The sequence below is a fragment of the Dendrobates tinctorius genome, unplaced genomic scaffold (genome assembly GCF_039654945.1).
Source record: "Dendrobates tinctorius isolate UK_male_01 unplaced genomic scaffold, ASM3965494v1 ptg000028l, whole genome shotgun sequence".
NCBI lineage: Eukaryota > Metazoa > Chordata > Amphibia > Anura > Dendrobatidae > Dendrobates > Dendrobates tinctorius.
Window position 1 is genome coordinate 4,784,466 of NW_027361696.1, and position 16,450 is coordinate 4,800,915.

General features: G+C 42.4%; 1 protein-coding gene across 4 annotated transcripts in view; it reads left to right on the forward strand.

The window, feature by feature from the left end:
• The window catches only part of IGSF9B (immunoglobulin superfamily member 9B), a 109,931-nt gene that overhangs the window by 64,674 nt on the left and 28,807 nt on the right, over positions 1 to 16,450 (forward strand). For all 4 annotated transcript variants that reach the window (XR_012231200.1, XM_073570026.1, XM_073570028.1 and 1 more), the window contains exon 17: positions 15,751 to 15,796. Coding sequence is in view for 3 of the 4 variants with exons in the window: in XM_073570026.1 (XP_073426127.1) it covers positions 15,751 to 15,796 (46 nt within the window). In the remaining variant the exon portion in view is untranslated. The remainder of the gene's footprint in view (positions 1 to 15,750; positions 15,797 to 16,450) is intronic.

Consider the following 16,450-nt stretch of genomic DNA (forward strand, 5'->3'; position numbering starts at 1 on the left):
ACAGATTCCCTTTAAGGTTTCAAAATGCACTTTAGCTAGATCAGGGGTCTCAAACTCGGCAGAGTAAATGGGCTGCACATAAAAAGAAATAAAAAAAAAAAATTTAGGCTGGCGCGCTGCATTCCTTTCAAACTTAATACAGTCACAATTGATAGGGGTATCTAAGGGGTTAAACGGCCGCGATCGGTGCTAATACCGATCGTGGCCGTAATAGGTTGTCAGCTGCGATGTACAGCTTACCTCAGTGGATGAAAGTGTCGGCTCTGCATGTGAGCTGGCGCTATCATCTCGCTGTACACGTACAGCCACAGTCACCTGCAAAATCCAGCAATGGGGGAAAGTCACGCCTCCGCTCTCTGCACGCTGGCGTGATGTCATTACACAGCGCCAGAGGGATGTCATCACGCATGGCCACAGCCTCTACGGAGCGGCGCACTCTCTTCTAGCATGAGCAGTGGCGTAACTACAAAGTTATGGGCCCTTGTGCGAACTTTCAAATGGGGCCCACCCCATGCCAAAATACACACACATCTCCGCTCAGCACACCTCGTACACACGTGGCTCTGCACACCTCGTACACGCGCAGCTCCGCTCCATACACTTCGTACACACAACTGCGCTCCCTACACCTCGGTCCTTGTACACATGCGGCTCTGCTCCGTACACCTCGTACACACGCGGCTCCGCTCCATACACTTCATACACACAACTCCGCTCCGTACACCTCGGTCCTTGTACACGCGCGGCTCTGCTCCGCGCACCTCGTACACGCGCGGCTCTGCTCCGCGCACCTCGTACACGCGCGGCTCGGCTCCGCGCACCTCGTACACGCGCGGCTCGGCTCCGCGCACCTCGTACACGCGCGGCTCGGCTCCGCGCACCTCGTACACGCGCGGCTCGGCTCCGCGCACCTCGTGCGCGGCTCGGCTCCGCGCACCTCGTACGCGGCTCGGCTCCGCGCACCTCGTACACGCTCGGCTCCGCGCACCTCGTACACGCTCGGCTCCGCGCACCTCGTACACGCTCGGCTCCGCGCACCTCGTACACGCTCGGCTCCGCGCACCTCGTACACGCTCGGCTCCGCGCACCTCGTACACGCTCGGCTCCGCGCACCTCGTACACGCTCGGCTCCGCGCACCTCGTACACGCTCGGCTCCGCGCACCTCGTACACGCTCGGCTCCGCGCACCTCGTACACGCTCGGCTCCGCGCACCTCGTACACGCTCGGCTCCGCGCACCTCGTACACGCTCGGCTCCGCGCACCTCGTACACCCCTCCTGACCCCACACTGAAACTTACCCAGCGCCATGGCAACCAGCGCAGACTTAGAAAGCAGCGCTCTGCATACACTGAGGCCCCTGATCATGTGACCCCCTAACTACTCCCCTTTCTGTGACCTCATCACAGGTCCTGTGCACACAGAACACACAGCCATCGCTGTGCTCGTGGATGGCTGCGTGCCTTCCCCCTTCTACCTGCCTCAGGGGGGAGACATGTGGTGCACTGCGGGCCGCAGATGACTGCCTCAGGGGCCGCGTGTTTGAGACCTCTGAGCTAGATGGATCAGGGAAGTGATTTCATTAGCCTCTTCAGCAAGTGGTAAGGCGGTTCCAGAGGGTCTGAAGGCTCACTCCACACGAGCCGTGGAGAGATCAGAGGTGTCGATTTGAGCAGATATGTAAAATATGTAAAGTGGCTATATGGTCTTTAGTCTACGTTTTATAAGCATTATAGGCTTGATATGGCTGCCTCCTCCGATCTCACATTTAGGAGAAGGGTGCTTCAGGCTGTGGTCCCTCCCTAGGTTTCTTACCTCTTTGTAATTCTTCAGCTTCAAGTCTCCAATGGAGACTATTGAGGCTAGTGAAAAAAAAAAAAAAAAATGTTTTTAAAAATAAAATATAAACGTTCACATCACCCCCCCCCCCCTTTGCCCCATTCAACATAAAAAAAATCTTACTATGTTAATCCAATTGGTAAACGGCTTAGCGAGGAAAAAAAATCGAAACGCTAGAATTAAGTTTTCTTGGTCACTGTAACATTGCAATAACGGGCGATCAAATGAATGTATCTGCACCACAATGGTATCAGTAAAGCCGTCAGATCAGCATGCAAAAAATAAGCCCTCACCCAGCCCCAGATCCCGAAAAATGGAGACACTACGGGTCTCGGAAAATGGCAACCTTTTTTTTTTTTTTTTTTTTAAATCTATGAACTCGTAATGACCTGGAGAAGCTAAACAAAAAGCAAGTGTGGGATTGCACTTTTTTTGCAATTCCACTGCACTTGGAATCTTTTTTTACTGTTTTTTTTTTTTTTTTTTTTTTTTTTTGTTCCAAGACATGGTAAAACCAATGGTGTTCAAAAGTACAACTCGTTTCGCAAAAAAACAAGCTCTCTCTTGGCCATTTTGATGAAAAACTAAAAAAGTTATGCCTCGGGGAAGACGGGGAGCAAAAAATGAAAAAACAAAAATACCCCTGGTCCTCAAGTGGTTAAGGGTTATGCTAGGACATGTTGAACATGCATTTCTCCTTGAAAGCCTGAGAAATAGGGGTCGTTGGGGTCATGGAGACGTTGTTCAGAAGAACAAAGTACTTTGAGTAAAAAATTTATTGGAGAGAGTGAACACTTATAAAGAAGTGCAGACAACGATGGGCCATTCAGCTAAAATGATCTCCAATGCTTTATAATGGAAAGCCAAACCGGAGAGACGTGGAAGATAATGGAAAACTACTTTTCTAACAATTTATTATACGTTATGCAGTAAGTGGGGGGGGGGGGGGGGAGAACAATTTTCAGCAAAAACATACTAAATAACATTTGTGCAGTCTATGAATTTGTTCAGAGAAATAGAATTGCCTCCATCAGATCCTCCTTCATAGATGACCTCAAATCTGACCTAATTATTTTAACCCCTTAACCCCCAAGGGTGGTTTGCACGTTCATTACCGGGCCAATTTTTACAATTCTGACCACTGTCCCTTTATGAGGTAATAACTCTGAAACGCTTCCATGGCTCCCGGTGATTCTGACAATGTTTTCTCGTGACATATTGTACTTCATGCTAGTGGTAAAATTTCATTCATATAACTTGCGTTTATTTGTGAAAAAAAACGGAAATTTGGCGAAAATTTCGCAATTTTCCATCTTTGAATTTTTATGCTCTTAGGCTATGTGCACACTTTGCGGATTCTGCTGCGTTTCCGCAGTGGTTTTGGCCCTGCGGAAACGCAGCAGTTCCGCTGACATGGCACAGTACAATGAAAGCCTATGGGTTTTCGAAAACGCTGTGCTTACGCTGCGTTTTTTTTCTGTGCGGTTTTGCTGCGGTTTACGAACCGCAGCATGTCAATTGTTTGGGCAGTTTCCGCAGCGGTTTCACACCTTTAACATAGTAGAGGTGTGAAACTGCAGGGCAAAACCGCAGGTCACTTTACCTGCGGTTTTACCTGTGTTTCTGCGCGGAAAAACCCGCAGCGGAATCCGCAACGTGTGCACGTAGCCTTAAATCACAGAGATACGGCACACAAAAAACTTGATAAGTAACATTTCCCACATGTTTACTTTACATCAGCACAATTTTGGAACCAAAATTTTTTTTTGTTAGGAAGTTATAAGGGTTAAATTTGATCAGCGATTTCTCATTTTTGCAACACCATTTTATTTTTACGGACCACATCACATTTGAAGCCACTTTGAGGGGTCTATATGATAGAAAATACCCAAAAGTGATACCATTGTAAAAACTGCACCCCTTAAGGTGCTCAAAACCACATTCAAGAAGTTTATTAACCCTTCAGGTGCTTCACAGGATTTTTTTTGAATATTTAAAAAAAAAAAAAATGAACATTTATCTCTTTTTCACAAAAAAAATACTTCAGGTTCAATTTTTTTTTATTTTACCAAGTGTAACATAAGAAATTGGACTGCAAAAGTTATTGTGCAGTTTGTCCTGAGTACGCTGATACCTGATATGTGGGGGGGAACCACTGTTTCGGCGCATGGCAGAGCTCAGAAGGGAAGGAGCGCCGTTTGACTTTTTCAATACAAAATTGGCTGGAATTCAGATCGGACGCCATGTCACGTTTGGAGAGCCCCTGATTTACCTAAACAGTGGAAACCCCCCACAAGTGACCCCATTTTGGAAACTAGACCCCCCAAGGAACTTATCTAGATATGGGGTGAGAACTTTGAACCCCCAAGGGCTTCAGAGAAGTTTATAATGTACAGCAGTACAATTAAAAAATCATATTTTTTCCACAAAAATGATCTTTTCACCCTCAATTCTTATTTTTCCAAGGGTAACAGGACCCTAAAAGTTATTGTGCAATTTGTCCTGAGTATGCTGATACCCCACATGTGGGGGTAAACCACTATTTGGGCACATGGCAGAGCTCGGAAGGGAAGCAGCGCCATTTGACGTTTTTGGCTGGAATTGAGCTAGGACACCATGTCGCGTTTGGAAAGCCCCTGATGTACCAAAACAGTGAAACCCCCCACAAATGACACCATTTTGGAAACTAGACCCCCCCTAGGAACTTATCTAGATGTGTGGTGAGCACTTTGAACCCCCCAGTGCTTCACAGAAGTTTATAACGCCCGGGCGTGAAAATAAAAAAATCGTATTTTTTCCACAAACATGATTTCCACAAACATTTATTTTCCAAAGGCTAACAGGAGAAGTTGGACCCCAAAAGTTGTTGTCCAATTTGTCCTGAGTACGCTGATACCTCATATGTGGGAGAAAACTACTGTATGGGCACACGTCGGGGCTCGGAAGGGAAGTAGTGACGTTTTGGAATGCAGACTTTGATGGAATGGTCTGCGGATGTCATGTGCGTTTGGAGAGCCCCTGATGTACTTAAACTATTGAAACTCCTCACAAGTGACCCTATTTTGGAAACTAGACCCCCCACGGAACTTATCTAGATGTGTGGTGAGCACTTTGAACCCCCAAGTGCTTCACAGAAGTTTTATAATGCCCGGGCGTGAAAATAAAAAAATCATTTTTTTCCACAAAAATGATATTTTTGCCCCCATTTTTTTATTTTCCTAAGGGTAACAGGAGAAATTGAACCCCAAAAGTTGTTTTGCAATTTGTCCTGAGTAGGCTGATACCCAATATGTGGGGGTAAAACACTGTTTGGGCGCATGGCAGAGCTTGGAAGGAGCACCATTTGACTTTTTCAACGCAGAATTGGCTGGAATTGAGATCAGATGCCATGTTGCATTTGGAGAGCCCCTGATGTGCCCAAACAGTGGAAACCCCCCAATTATAACTCCGACCCTAGCCCTAACCCTGGCCCTAACCCTAATCTCAGCCCTAGCCCTAATGGGAAAATGGAAATAAATACATTTTTTAATTTTATTATTTTTCCCTAATTAAGGGGGTGATAATGGGGGGTTTGATTTACTATTTATAGCGGGGTTTTATATTTGGCATCTGTCACACGCTAAAAGACGCTTTTTATTGTAAAAATAGTTTTTGCATCACCACATATTGAGAGCTATAATTTTTCCGTATTTTGACCCACCTAGTCATGTGAGGTCTTAATTTTTGCGGGACGAGTTGACGTTTTTATTGGTGCCATTTTCGGGCACGTGACATTTTTTAATCGCTTTTTATTCCGATTTTTGGAAGCAGAATGAACAAAAACCAGCGTTTCATTAATTTCTTTTGGAGGGTGCGTTTACACCGTTCCGCCTGCGGTAAAATTGATAAAGCGGTTTTATTCTTCGGGTCAGTACGGTTACAGCGATACCTCATTTAGGTCGTTTTTTATGTTTTGGCACTTTTATGCAATGAAAACAATTTTATATAAAAAATTATTTTTGCATCGCTTTATTCTGCGAGCTATAACTTTTTTTTAATTTTTTTGCTGATGATGCTGTATGGCAGCTCGTTTTTTGCGGGACAAGATGACGTTTTCAGCGGTACCATGGATATTTATATGCGTCTTTTTGATTGCGCGTTATTGCACTTTTTGTTCGGCGGTATGATAAATCATTATTTTTTGCTTCGATTTTTATTTTTAAGGGGTTCACTAAAAAATGAATTTATTAGGGTTTTTTTTTTTTTAAATCTATTTAGCGATTTTTATTTTTTTTTTTATTTTTTTTTTTTTAAACATTTTTACTTTTTTTTTTACTTTATTACATTGTCCCAGGTGGGACATCACTGTCCTGTGACAGATCGCTGATCTGACAGATCACTGTGACAGATCAGCAATCTGTCACAGGCACTGCACAAGGCTTCCTCCTTGCCTGCGCTTTGCAGGCATGAGGAAGCCAGCTCCCTGCAGGCCCCCAAAGGTCCCCGTCGCCATCTTGGACTCCATCCCTGCAGGGATGGAGCCCCCCGCAGCAGCGCTGCACATTGCGCTGCTGTGGGGGGCTCATAGAAGCACGGAGGGAGCCCCCTCCCTGCCGATGCTTCCCTTTAACCCCTGGTACACCGCGATCGTGTTTGATCGCGGTGTGCAAGGGGTTAACGATTCGGGGGCAGTCCGTGACCGCCCCTGACACATTGTGCCGGGTGTCAGCTTTGATAATCAGCTGACACCCGGCTGCGATCAGCGGCGCTCACCACGTAGGCGCCCCTGATCGCTGTGACGTACTATCCCGTCCCTGGGAATTAAGTCCCAGGGCACATAGACGGGATAGTACGTCACATGACAGAAAGGGGTTAAGGCTAGAGAACAAGCTCTCTACAGTAACTTGGGTTTGTGGAAAAGCTGTAACCACATGGGCAACATCTCTAACAATTTGAGGGTGTAAAGGAATTGCCTTATGCACAGTCAGTTTTGATGAGCGATTGAACTTTTCTACTTCTTTGAGAGCAAGTGAAAAAAGGTTGCTGAAATATGGTCAATCTGTTTTCTATGGGAGTGGAATCTTTTTCCTTGCGGCAACGCTTTGCCTGCTCCATGTCATCCAAATACTTTTCAAAATAAAGCTCATCATCTGATGAGTATGAAGGAATGGCAGCAGCAGCACTGTCACGACCCAAGTCCTCTTACTCTTGGCCGTCCTGTAGCCCACTCATCCTAACTGGTACCTCAATCAGAGCTTCTTTTCCTTTAGTAAGCTGTGATCATCCAGCAATATACAAAGACTCAGGTCCACATAAACAGCTGCCAGAAGAATTTTATTTTCTAATAGCTGTGTCTCTCTCCGTTTCATTGAAGCAGCAATGCCTTCTGTGATTAAACCTCCTCCTTGGGACAGGCAAAATAGCAAGTTCTTCCACTCCCTTATGAAAATGCCAGGAGTTAAATCAGCTTGTAACTTTTTAGTCACTGTAAATGGGTGATAAAGCAATTCCTTCAATTCAGCCACCTGTGTCCATTGACCTTCATGTAATGTTACCTGAGGGTTGGCCATATCTATAATAAATCAGGAAGTCATATTGCTGTAAAAATATACAATTTTTATTAGATAATTATTTAAAATGGTATAAAAACCTCTTTTTTAAAATAATTAAAACATGGGAACAAACAAAGCAAAAGAACGGCTATTGGAGGAAATGAGGAGTCGCATGGTATACAATAACAAGAAAAATTATGCAGATTATCTCACGGTGCCAATAATATAAGTATACAAGTATATCAAGCAGCCAAAAAAGCTTGTGAACAAAGTGAAAAAGCGCATGAGAAGCCAAAGATTTGGTTTTTACAATGCTTAGGATTTTTGCATGAATATGACAAAAACCATAGTATACTAAATCCAATAAGAGCAGCAGTGAGACATTGCCCATATGTGAACCATATTAAAGGTAGTCAGTTATATTGCCTATACACAAATTATCTTGATGCCCAAGTATCCCAGGTTATATTCTAATAATGTAAGGGCAGGACATAAGGAACGAATCGTAAGGTAAGTAAGAAATGGCAACGGAGCATGATGTGTCATATCTCCAAGCTAGCCGTGGCACCCCCTGCATCATTTTTCTTGTTATTGTATACCATACAACTCCTCTCATTTCCTCCAACAGCCGTTCTTTTGCTTTGTTTGTCCCCATTTTTTAACTATTTTAAATAATTAATAAAAATTGTATATTTTTATGGCAATATAACTTCCTGATTTGTTTATATGATGTCTTGATATTTGGAGGTTGCCACAGATCTAGGCATATTTTTCCTTTTGTAATGAATACAGAGCCAACGGCGCTAAGCGCAATAAATACGGTAAAAAGCAGCAAGTATTAGGACAAAAACCACTTAATTTGTCCATTAAAGAAATAAAAATCAAAACTGTGAAAACTTGCGCTAATATATGTACCCAAAAGATAGAAGCTGTGGAACAGCAAGCATAGAGCAGGGCTAGTAAAAAACGCCCCAATACTATACAGGTCTAGGCAAGGAGTGAATTACCTTTTTGTAGTCAAAAGTCACATGAAAGGGCGGTAATCCCATAGATGATTCCTTGTGAGCAAAATGGATGAAGGTCCTTCTCATTAGTAGTCCGTGACCAATCCTGGTAAGCAGGATTTCAATAAAAGACGTTTTCACAGTTTTGCTTTTTATTTTTCCTTTTGATTGCTTGAGCTGAAACTCTTCCATATAGATATGCAATCTCTCAATCATTTAAATAGGTGCTGCCCCACCTAGTGGCTTGAACCACAATTGCCCCTTTTCCAGCACGTCTCTTCAAGATGGAATCAATTTTGGGGGTTCTGGCAAAAATAGCCAATTTCCTCACTTTGCTAATCAGAGTTCCAGCCTGTCCCTCTTGCAGAATATCTCTTATTGCCAGCTGTAGCTTGTGCACAAAAACGGCGCATGTGGTGAATAGCAAAGGGGTGTGAAGCACCTTCAACCAGATTATCTAATTGTAAAGAATCATTTTGCTGCTCTTCTTTCATAGTATCTGTTTGTTCCTTATGGGAACAGGACTGTGGCCTTCCATCTCAACATACTGAATGTGAAATGTTCTGCAAGCTGCTGTTCACCTTCATTATTTTCATTCATCAGTTTAATTGTACTTATGTTTGAAACATTATCCGTTACAATAGCAAGAACCTGTTCTTTTGTGAATTCATAATATTGCTGTACTTTTTTCCAATAAGGTCTGGAGAAACTAGCTGCTATGATGAGCTTTAGTATCTTCTACTGCCAGTGTCTTGGTAACAGTTTTCTTTGTTGTCACAAACATCGAACGTTGATTGCAAAATAGTTCACTCTGTGACATGTGCAGGCATCCATTTTAAGAAACACAAAGCTTCTCTTGAGTCTTTTTAAGATCTTCCTTTTGGTTAAGGGCGTCTTCAATCACTAATTTTCTAATACTTTCTCTTTCCAAAGAAACACCAAGATTGCAGGCCATTTCTCCATTTAGAGCTGTAAAAGCTGGTCGTGCAAATAACGATAATGGTACACCGTCCTTCACAACAAGCTCGATGAGCTGTCTTTTAAACACATCTGCTGTCATTGTTATAGTAACTGTCACTTAAAAGATAATTTGTAACTGATGTTTGAGATGCTCTTTCCTCATCCTTTGCCTGGCGGGAAGTGCTGGATTCTGGTTTCTTGGTGCTGCTGTGATCTCTTTCAATCACAACTTTGTAAACTTTTGGGTGCCAGCGTTGTAAATCTTTTTAGATTGGAAACTCTTGCAGGAGCATTTTTATCACTGCCTGAGTATGCACTGATTTTTGGCATCAGCATTTGTTTTCATCTGGGTCACTTATACACTGACACACACAAAATGTTTTTTATCTTGAGTCACTGTGAAATGCTCAAATACAGCTGACTTCATAAGATGCTTCTTAGACCTTTTGTAATTATGTAAATTCGCTCTCAAAAATCTTGTCCTGTAAATAAAAAAAGGTATATTGAATTTCTTGCAAGAATAGGGAATCATGCACTGTATAATTTAGGATAGAAATGAAACAATCTAGGCATAAATCAATAGGACAGATAAGTATAAAGTTTGTGAAATATATTGTTAGATAGCTTTACTCTGAACTTTTAATGTCAGGCTTGTCTCAGGGTAAAGCTCATTAAATATTTCACATCATCTTTCTTCACAGTCAATGAAGAGGGGAGGAGGGAGGGAGCATGTTTGTGCTGAATAATATTCCAGAACACACACACAGACACACCCTCATAGATCCTGTTACTGTATTTGCAAATTTGAGATGTTAGCAAACAGTTTTTCCCCTTATATTCTATGTATAGTGTATATAAGTCATCAGAGCAGCTAATTTCTCCAAACAAGAGCTAAGAAGAAAAACAAACTAAAACATCAAGCATACAGAGACCACATATACCAGACTATTGATTTATGCACAGTTTATTGAAAGTTTAGATATTCTTTAAGAAGTACTTACATTAATCCTGCTTTTCTGTTCACTCCGAAGTTCTGAGATGAATGCAGACATTCCTTCACAGTGTGTTTTTATTTTTTTTTCCCTAGGCTGTGTGCCCACGTTGTGTTTTAAGCGTTTCCGCAGCGGCAATGCTTTAAAAAACGCTAGTTAAAAAGCATCCCATGCAATCCTATGGGATTCCACAGTTGCTGTACCCATGCTGCGGATTTTTCCGCTGCGGAATTGCATTGGTGTAAAATCCGCAGCATGTCCATTAATTTTGCGGAATCGCGGCGATTCCGCCACCATAGGATTGCATTGAAACGCTCACTTTACGCATGTGGCCATGCCCACCATGCGTAAAGTGAGCTCTTCTTGTGCGGATGGTACCCAGGATCTGGAGGAGAAGAGACTCTCCTCCATGCCCTGGGTACCAAATTCCTGTTAAAAATAGAATTAAAATAAAAAATAGGAATATTCTTACCTTCTGTCGGCCCCTGGAGTCCTCAGTGGTGCACGCGGCGCTGCTGGCAACTTCCGTTCCCAGGAATGCATTGGCAGCATCAATAGTAAAACGTTGGTCACACTTGTCAAGTGTGACCAACCTGTCAATCACTTTTCCAAGCGATGCTTGGAAAAGCGCTAGCATTCTGCAAGCGAAAAACGCTTGCAAAACGCATGCAAATTCCGCATACGTTTTACCTGCGGCGGGGAGTTGTGGAAATGCTGCGGACAATTTCGCAGCATTTCTGCAACGTGGGCCCATAGCCTATCTGTAGAGGAGGTGCTTCCCTACTTATCATGAACATAAACTGCAGCACAGATTCATCTCAGCTCAAAGTCTAGACCTTAGATCAGGAATAGCACAGACATTTATAGGACATTTTGTAACTTTCCCAAATCCTTATGAAAAAATTATTCCCCACAAACTACATTGAACTTCTGTACCCAATTTATTATATATTTTAGGAGTCGGTCCATTTTATACCGACTCTTACTCCAACTCCACCAAAATGGGCTCCGACTTCGACTCCAACTCCACAGTCCTGGGAAGAATAGCCAGCATGACAAAGGCTCATCCAATAATCGGCTCCAGGACAATCAGACAACCTCAAGTTACCTGTGAGGACTGTGACAGAAGATGCCTGTGTGACGCTAATCTCTTACCAAGAAGTCCCTTCAAAGTCCCACTGTTAAGAAAAATTAAAAAAAAGAACACATCAACTGGCCTAAAGAGAAATGGAGAAACACTCTGTGGACTGTTGAAAGTAAAATTGTTCTTTTAGGGTCCAAGGGCTGCGAACAGTTCATCAGATGACCCCCAAACTCTGCATTCAAGCCACAGTACACTCTGAAGCCAGTCAAGCATGGTGGTGCAAGCATCATGATATGGACAGGTGTCTCTTACTATGGTGTTTGGACAAACAGTGGGTATGGAAATTCTTCAGACCCCTTTAAATTTTTCACTCTTTTTATTGCAGGCATTTTGTAAATTCAAAAAAGTTCATTTTTTTCTCATTAATGTATACTCTGCACTCCATCTTGAATGAGAAAAATCAAATGTAGAAATTTTTGCAAAATTAATTAAAAAAGAAAAATTGAAATATCACATGGCATAAGTATTCAGACCCTTTGTTCATACACTCATATTTCAGTCACATGCTGTCCATTTCTTTGAGATTCTCCTTGAGATGGTTCTATTCCTTCATTGGAGTCCAGTTGTGTTTAATTAAACTGATAGGACTTGATTTGTAAAGGCACACACCTGTCTATATAACAGCTCACAGTGCATGTCAGACCAAATGAGAATCATGAGGTCAAAGGAACTGGCCAAGGAGCTCAGAGACAGAATTGTGGCAAGGCACAGATCTGGCCAAGGTTACAAAACAATTTCTGCAGTACTCAAGGTTCCTAAGAGCACGGGTGGCCTCCATAATCCTTACATGGAAAAAGTTTGGGACCACCTGAAGTCTTCCTAGACCTGGCCGTCCAGCCAAATTGTACATTCGTGGGAGAAGAGCCTTGGTGAGAGAGCTAAAGAACCCAAAGATCACTGTAGCTGAGCTCCACAGTGAAAAAAGGAGGAGGTCCAGCTGATAAAAGACTGTTTATTGAAAAATTCACATTAAGATCAGCATGCCGCAAACAATGAGCGGTAATGTTTGCGGCATGCTGATCTTAATTTGAATTTTTCAATAAACAGCCTTTTATCAGCTGGACCTCCTCCTCTTTTCATTGTTTCCAAGTGGTCCTCTTGCAGTCCGTGCTGACAACACGCCACAACAGGTGAGCTGGTTTCTCTTTTTTCTTTCTTATATGTTGAGCTCCACAGTGCCAGACATATGAAAGCCTGCATAGAATTTGCTAAAAAACACATAAGGGACTCCCAGACTATGAGAAATAAGATTCTCTGGTCTGATGAGCCAAAGATAGAACTTTTTGGTGATAATTCTAAGCAGTATATGTGGAGAAAACAACCAGGCACTGCTCATCACCTGCTCAATACAATCCCACCAGTGAAACGTGGTGGCAGCATCATGCTATGGGGGTGTTTTTCAGCTACAGGGACAGGACGACTGGTTGCAATTGAAGGCAACATGAATGTGGCCAAGTACAGAGATGTCCTGGATGAAAACCTCTTCCAGAGTGCTCTGGACCTCAGGCTTGGCCGAAGGTTCACCTTCCAACAAGATAATGACCCTAAGCACACAGCTAAAATAACAAAGGAGTGGCTTCAAAATAACTCTGTGACCATTCTTGACTGGCCCAGCCAGAGCCCTGACCTAAACCCAATTGAGCATCTCTGGAGAGACCTGAAAATGGCTGTCCACCAACGTTCACCATCCAACCTGACAGAACTGGAGAGGATCCCCAAATCCAGGTGTGAAAAACTTGTTGCATCATTCCCAAGACTCATGGCTGTACTAACTCAAAAGGGTGCTTCTACTCAATACTGAGCAAAGGGTGTTAATACATATGACCATGTGATATTTCAATTTTCTTTTTTAATACATTTGCTAAAATTTCTAATTTGTTTTTTTTTCTGTCAAGATGGGGTGCAGAGTGTACATTAATGAGAAAAAAAATGAACTTTTTTAAATTTACCAAATAGCTGCAATGAAACAGAGTGAAAAATTTAAAGGCGTCTGAATACTTTCCGTACCTACTGTATTTATCACATATCAGGGATCATGGACCAGTTTGCAGATATTAAGATACTTGAAGAGGTCATGTTGCCTTACGCTGAAGAGGTTATGCCCTTTAAAATGGGGTTTTGACCAAGACAACTACCCTAAACACACCAGTAAACCAGCAAAATCTTGGTTCCAGTCGAAAAAAATTGAGGTAATGGAGTGGCCAGCCCAATCACCAGACCTTAATCCAATAGAACACTTGTGGACCTCTAATCCCATTGAGCTTTAATGAGTTGTATGTCTGCATCTGCAAATGGAAACTTGGAAAGGAAGCTGCCAAACGTGCAAACACAGAAGTTAAGTGCTAGAGTGTGCAATATTGTCCACAATCATTATATACACAAAGTACAGTCACGTCACTAAATGCATTCTTCATCTGAACAGATACAATAAAAACACAAAACATGACATGCTGAATACAAAGAACAAGCGGTGTTGGGTGTAAATAATTACATAGATGAAGAGTTCGGCTAATGAAGGCTTCCTGAACAAAATAATCTGTTATTGTGTTAAATACCGGTAATACGTCATTGATGTATGCAGCACATTATTTCACTTTCAATTTAATTAATTCAATCTGTTTTCCAAAGACCAATAGATGAAATATCCTCTCTTTCTCGCATGTAAAGCGCCATGGAATAAATGGCGCTGTAATAATAAATAATAGTAAAAGGCTGTGGGAAAGAAAAGCAATGTTGTAATCATATAGGCAATAATAAATGATTAAAATCTAAAAATTTGGTGAATGTTTTTCCCAGCAATATGTGCATATTGCTGGGAAAAACATTCACCAAGTGTTATAACCTATGAAAGCACTCTCCAGTGCTCTCAATAGTTCCCAGATCTTTGCAGCAAACTGAATGGAAAGAGGAATGGAGTGATCCAGGGATTGGATCTACATGCAGTATCTCAAGACACCAAATAGGTGAGTGTATTCACACTGAGCATATACCTTTGACAATTAACTACTACACTTAGAAGCTTGCGCTTCCCATTTTTCTCCCTATTATCCGCTCTTATTTCATAAAATCTAAAATAAAAACAAGCTAAAGATAAAACAAAGAAATCCTTCTACAGGAAAGATGCAAAACCAAGTGTCTCACTTAATCCATCTGGGATCTTAGTACCTAAAGCAATGATTCCTACATTCCATTTAGTTTCTCTTTTTTTAGTTTTGTAATGTTTCCCCCCAGATACCACATGCCACGAAGGACATAGGATTACAGGCCTGACTGATGTCACAGTGGTCTGGGATGGTTTTCAAAAATGTAATGTCTCTCACTGTCCTGGCCAAGCAAATATCGTCCCACATATATTTAGCGCAGTGTATTACATTTGTGATAAATCATAAGTATCCATGCGAGAGACATTGGTGCAGGCAAGACAGTGGTCATAAGAAAAACATCCATGACTAGGACCTCTAGATCCAAAAGCATGAGGTGGTCGTGGTACGTAGTGACTGTTGGCAAGTATGTCTTTTAAGATTGTTATGTCTTGGTGTCGTCAGTGGAACGTCCTATGGTGTGCCTCTAAGGAAGGTTGTGTACATAGGGTAGACCAATGTTTTGTAAAAAATAAACTTGATAGTCTGCCATGATTGAAAGTGGAAATGAAACTGATTTTTCCCGTCAAGGTTATCACGTTTACCCGGATGATGTAAGAGCCGTTTTGGTGGAGTCATTTTGGCCCTTCTGTATCCCTGCTTCATACATTTCTGACTATACCCTCTTTTCTACAATCTGGATCTTAGATCTTTACCTTGCATTTTAAATTTTGTATCAGATGAGCTGATCTGTGTCATCCTGAGGAGCTGTCCTCCTGGGACAGCCGATGTAGTAGTAATATTATGGGCAGATGCAACTTGCAACAAAGAAGTAGCGGATGATATTTGGAGGAGATTGCATGCATAAAGTTCCTGTTACGCTTCCCCTGAGGTCATATTAAGCTATGTGAATGATTACAGATTGTGCCAGGGTATCTTCCTTGCTTTCTCCAGACAGCCTGACAAAGACAACCATCTTAGTTCTGGTTTAAAGTTTAACCCTGAAAGTTTCACCAAGCTGCAATCAAAAGCTAAGGACATGTCAGATGTCTGCTGTACTCTGCTCTTAGCAAGTGCTTCCCTTACTTAGATGTGCTCTGGGCAGATAAAAGGGTATAATCCCTTGGAGTTTTGGGATAAGGATGAGATTGGTGAGATGATGCACTGTGGTTAAAATATAACTTGTGATTGTTTCTCTGCAGATCCACCGCTCTCCATCACACACTGCCGGAAAAGCATGGAGTCTCCGTAAGTAATCTCTCACTTCTTCATGCTTGGCTGAATTCAGGGGGCTTGGGATGGCACTGATGTGCTCTTCTAAGGCTGGTCATACACTAGAAATTTTGGTTGTCCAAAAAGGCAGATTTAGACCGATTTCTGCAACATTTTCAAGCAATGCCAATGAAAGGCAGATTTTCATAGAATAGCTGTTCTGCTACATCATAATGATGACAGCATCTCATCTGAGATGTCGATTTAAATAAGTCACTGATTGATCAATAACCCCAATACATGGCTAGCTTAATCTCAGTCCTATGCCCGAGGTCCAGGACTGAGTCATGAGACCAGGACCGATGGTATAAGAAGAAGAGTAGCATCCTGGTCATCCTTAATTCTAGACTATTCTTCCCAACCCTTCCTCTGTACCAGCTCTGATCGCTTTAACTTGTGGATTGAGACTTCTCCGTGGGCATTTATTGTTGCCAGTAGTTAATGTTCTAGAGTCCACTTGACATGTATAAAGGACATGTAAGAAGCCCAAGGTGTCTCCAACAAGAGATCCACATCCTGCAGTGAGGGCTTTTGTTAACCATGATGGAGAGCTGTAGATGGACAGTTTAAGGAGAAATCAGTAATCTGCGGATGCAGCTCCTTGATCGAATTGCTGTATTTTCTTCCAGG